General features: G+C 31.8%; 1 protein-coding gene across 6 annotated transcripts in view; it reads left to right on the top strand.

The window, feature by feature from the left end:
• Positions 1-5282, top strand: part of CNTNAP4 (contactin associated protein like 4) — a 227469-nt gene that overhangs the window by 174307 nt on the left and 47880 nt on the right. For all 6 annotated transcript variants that reach the window (XM_023528552.1, XM_023528553.1, XM_023528550.1 and 3 more), the window contains one exon: positions 1731-1887. In XM_023528552.1, coding sequence (XP_023384320.1) covers positions 1731-1887 — 157 coding nt within the window. The remainder of the gene's footprint in view (positions 1-1730; positions 1888-5282) is intronic.

Here is a 5282-nt window from a genome sequence, read left to right as displayed (position 1 = left end):
ATTAATGTATAAGGAAGAACAGGAAGGTGGTGTCAAACATGTTATATTTACAGTTTCGAATCTTGAATGTAGCAGTTTCAAGTAATAACGGTATCGTCATGGATGGATAAAGGGGGATGTATGTGGAAATATGTGGAGCTGCTGACTCAGCACATTAGAAGGATGATCGATGTGAATACTAGAGTTATTTGGGATTAGAACTGTGGGAAGGGGAAAGGGAATGTTCTATGATCATGAGATTTTATCATTTTAATTTTTAAATGTTAAAAATTTCTCATGATTTTCTTAATTCTTTTTTCTACTTTAAATTCTTTAGGACACTTTAAAAAGTCTTGGACAGAACCAAAGGTATTTGGTACCACTAAAACATTCAGTGGTTTCTATTTTTTAGGTAAGATAGGACATTTAGAGGCAAAAATATTATTCACACTTCAGGAATAATGATTTATTTTCTCTTTAACCTATGAACATGTAATGTTTTAGGCAGTATATTGAAATATATCTAGTACATGTTTCAAGTAGATTCCACCTTCTGTTGATGAGTTAATATGCAATTTGAAAAACTGAAAGTATGAAGGCTTGATATTAATGTCTTTATGCATAACACAAGCTTTGATAACTCTTTGTTTCTTTCGCATGGCCGAACTGGTGTGTATAGTCACGCTAGGAGAGAGGTTTCCAGCACTAGTAGAGGTCCTATCTAATAGAAAGTTACAATGAGCATTGGCATTTGTAAGTAAGGGAGAAATTAGTGAAAGTCCCAGATTTTTAGTGGGGCTGATGATAACAACTTAAAAGGTTTGAATGTTAACAGAAAATGATCAAGCAACTTTGAGTTAGTGACTGATTTGATGTCACATTCTTCTCATGCTCTGATTCTCCACTGACTAAAATTTTCCTCTCTTAACTTTTTTATTTTTTATTTTTATGAGAGATTACCCACATACCTCACCTCCTTTTCTCAAAATCCTACCTAAATGTTCTGTCTGTTCTTTGCTCTAGTTCCTCGGCATCATGGTCAGCCTTAACTCTGAGAAGGAGCTGTTAGCCGAACACTCATCATAGAAAGAAATGCATTTGGTTAAGAGAAACTGTTTTTGAATGTAGTGTTTGCTTTAGGCATTAAGATCTTTCAGTGCGACTCTGTAGTCTACAAATAAATAGCCAAGCCATTAAATGAAAGAAAAAATACATGCTTCCAAATAAATCTTAAGTCATGACAAAGAAGTGCCACGCCATGTCTAATGTTTAATAAACAGCTGCTATATTTTTAGCCAATAAATATATTGAGATAAATCATTGATTTTACATAATATTCTATAATGTTTTAATGAGCATTTCATTATCTCAAGTCAGTTTTATTTCTGATATGTTAATTACTTTGATTTATATTTTTAAATCAATTTGTTTCAAAAATTATTTTCAAAGAAATTACATATGTGAACTGCTCTCAATACAATTTTACTATTATGCCTGAATTAACTAGGAATGGCTGGTGTCTTTTCTACTCAAAGAAAAATATATCAATCAGTTAAGCTTAAATAATAAAATATTTTTAAAAGCTTTCTTAAGGAAATGCCATCAATTACAGTGTGTGAAATATCAGTACATCAAACCAATTTTTCTCTCCTTTTATTCTTTTTAATGATTTAGGAGGGAAGGGCATTATACTGGGATGGAAGGCGGTGGGATATAAAGCAGATGTTACATTTCTCGTGTTTGTCTTTCAGACGGAACCCCTCTGAGCTGGTGGGTTGGACGAACCAATGAAACACAAACTTATTGGGGAGGTTCTTTGCCTGATCCTCCAAAATGTGCTTGTGGACTGGAGGGGAACTGCATTGATTCTCAATATTACTGCAACTGCGATGCTGACCGGAACGAATGGTGATTTCCATTTGATTTCCTTTATGCAAAATAAAGTCTTCTTCTTTTTTTTTTGAATGAATCATTCAAAATATATAAAGTTAGGCAGATACTGAAAAAGTTAGTACACTGAAGAAATTAGATGAAGGTCTGTTTTGATGAAATGTGTTATAATCAATCTGAATCCTAAATATTAGATCAATGGCCTTTTATTTTTTTTGTAATGAACTGTTAAGTCATGTACCTTTTATTTTTGTAATAAGATGAAAGAGGCATTGCTTTTATGTTTCCTCTCCATTGTAGGTAAATTATCATTCTCTTTAAAATTAAGTATAATTAAACATTCTATTATTCTCAAAATATGTTTATAGCCAGTAATTACTAAAATACATTTCCTCAATAAGCTACCTATAAAATCTTTAAACATGTAAACTTAGAATTTCTCATAATTATATGAATGTGTAGCTTTTATTTGTTTAAAGGAGAAACCATGGCACAAAGAACTAATGTTCAGTTTATCATATTTTAAAAGAGAAAATCTGTAACATTTTAGGGATTTGGAAATTGAACTTATTCTCCAAATAGAAAAAAATTCTTACGTGTTTTTCTTTGAAAAATTAAAAAATATATTTATTATATTTTGTGCTAGAGTTAGAATATACATTGATTTTATATATTTGTAAAGTGAAAATATTTTTTAATTTTCATATTCACATTTCAATATACCATGTGTATATATTACTTTACTATTCTCCTGGATCTGCCAATAAGAATTGTTTTTTAAAATATTAATAACCAACCTGGCTATAAATATGATTGATTTGGTTACAGAATATAAATTGATTCTAATAATCAGTTTGCTGTTAATTGAGCTCACATTTTGAATTATATGATATTTCATATTTTGGGGGGAAATATTACAACTATATTATATCAAAAAATAGATTCTTTTAGAATACCCTAGAAGGAGGCGTGTATATGAAGTCATAATTATTCTTGTAGTGTTACATGTTTGGTATGAAGACTATTTCTCTTAATCAAATTCTGGTTTTTAAAAATTTCTGCTTCCTTTGGAAGACTTTTTTCTCACTGCCTTCGCAAAATACACACCTACACAGTAATATTGTATTTTAAAATGTGAATAAAATGTTCATAGCAATGCTTAACAAAAGAAAAAAATAACTAACTTAGTTTCCGATAACTCTCCAATACCTCCATAACATATTATTCATCAAAAATAATTTTCAAAAATAAGGTTTTGAAACTTTTTATATTAAATTCTGCTTATGGTAATGTAGCTTACATAGAAATAACCTTCCCCAGAAAAACTATAAAAACAACTACTTGAAGTAAGTGAAGAACAACCAAATCTAGATAGAAACTGCCAGCTTTAGGAGTCTCTGACTCCCATCCTTGAAAGAAGAAAACTCAAGTGGGTGAGATATAAGTTTATATATGCCTATTCCATGAGGGAACTAACTAAACTAATGCTATGGAGTGGCTAGAACTCAAAAAGGATATTAGCTTTTGGGGAGGGCTTGAGGTGTCAAAGCACAGAATTTGGGATTGCCAGAATGGCTGGAAGTTGAGAGGGTTGTGGAAATCTCAGAGAGGAGAAACTTTCCTGAGGAGAGTCCATCATTTGTCAATTCCCCTCCGGTTCTCGGCTGACCCCTGAACTGCACACAGGGCCGATTTCTAGCAACCAGGCAGAGAGACACAGCTGGAAAACCGAACAGACTTAAACATAAAGATTTCAGTAGTGACTGCCAGAGGGGACACAGGATTTGGAGTTTAAGTCTCACTAATTGAGATGGGCTTTGTAAATCCCTCAGCTTTCCATAGAAATAACAGAGGGTTCATGTCTTTGCAGCAAAGACTATGTCCCAGAACTGAGTTATGATTGAAAACTAAGAGTGAAACTGACATAAGCCCACCTTAATGAATTGCGAAACCAAGCATTTCACAATTTATTGTGATAAAGATGTGATTTAACTGCCTGTGAAAACAAATATGAAGCCATCAGAGAACAATAACAAAATCAAGTCCCTACAATATCATCCATGATGTCCAGAACATGGTAACAGTTATTGCATATTCAAAAAAGAGTAAACTTCGATCCAAAGTTAAGAAAGTAAAAGCAAGGGTTAAAGAAGTACAAATTGGTAGTTGGCCATAGGATGGGGAGCGTGGCAGAGAGAATGCAGTTAGAATTAATATGTCGGCTAGGTGGAGGGCCAGTAGAGGGAGGGAGCAGTTGGGGAGATTGTTTTATGAACTATATAGATGTCTAACCATTGTTCTGTATACTTGAAATTAATTAAAATAAATAAATTTAAAAAAAAAGAATATGAAAAAACACTTTTTAGCAAACTAACAATGCCAGTGAAGCTCTAAAATGGATTGGCAAACTAAAGTCCATGGGCTAAGTCCAGCCCTCTGCCTGTTTTTGTAAATAAAGTTTTGTGGGAACACACACACATTCTTCAATTTTAAAAGATTGAAGAGGCTATAAATAAATTTGAAAGTGGAGAAGTAAAACAATTAGGTTGATTTATAGCTATATATTGAATTTCTCTATCCTACAAACTGAAAATAGACTTTCTTTTAAGGACCAAAAAAAATATTTTCAAAACATAGTCTCATATTATTTCAGAAGTATCATTTGAATCAATAAATCAAAAATTAAGCAAAGTGCTGTTACAATTCACATTCTCCATGGTCAATGCCATAAAGCTACAAATTAATAACACTAAGCATAAACAAATCAATTTAAATACTTTGGAAATTTGAATAATAGCTAACATTTATTGGATGTATACTACCTGCTTTCAGTAGTGCACACTGAGATTTTTGTCTTAATCAGCTTGTTTAATCTTCATAAAATCTTTATTAAGTAGATACCATTATTATTACCATTTTGCACGTGAAAAGGTTTATGACAAGAGAGACTATGTAAGTGTCTGTTTACTCAGCTAGTAACTTATATACATGGGATTTAAACCAAGCAGCAGTCTAATTATGGTGTATGTAACTATTTTCCTATTTTGCCTCCTCTAACCAGTTTTGGGGTCAAAGAAGAAATCAAGAGCACAACAATATTTAGAGGAGAAAATGATAATATAAACAAACTAATAAAAGCAAGAAGTTATTATGAGTAAAACATGTTGATAATTGTTGAAGGTATATAGTGGATACTTTAGGGTTTATTGTACTGTTTGTGTATTTATGTATATGTTTGAAAGTTTCTATGATATATGGTTATAAATAAAAGATAAAAACAGAGGGAGGGGAAAAAAGAAAAGCAGTTATTAGAAACCGCCCCGGGGACACTGATGTTTGATTAGCAGGCAGAAACTTTAAAGCATCTATTATAAATATCCCCAAAGACTTATATAAAAATAATAACAAGTGAA

The sequence above is a fragment of the Pteropus vampyrus genome, unplaced genomic scaffold (assembly GCF_000151845.1).
Source record: "Pteropus vampyrus isolate Shadow unplaced genomic scaffold, Pvam_2.0 Scaffold29, whole genome shotgun sequence".
Classification (NCBI taxonomy): domain Eukaryota; kingdom Metazoa; phylum Chordata; class Mammalia; order Chiroptera; family Pteropodidae; genus Pteropus; species Pteropus vampyrus.
This window is presented reverse-complemented; position numbering and strand designations above follow the sequence as displayed.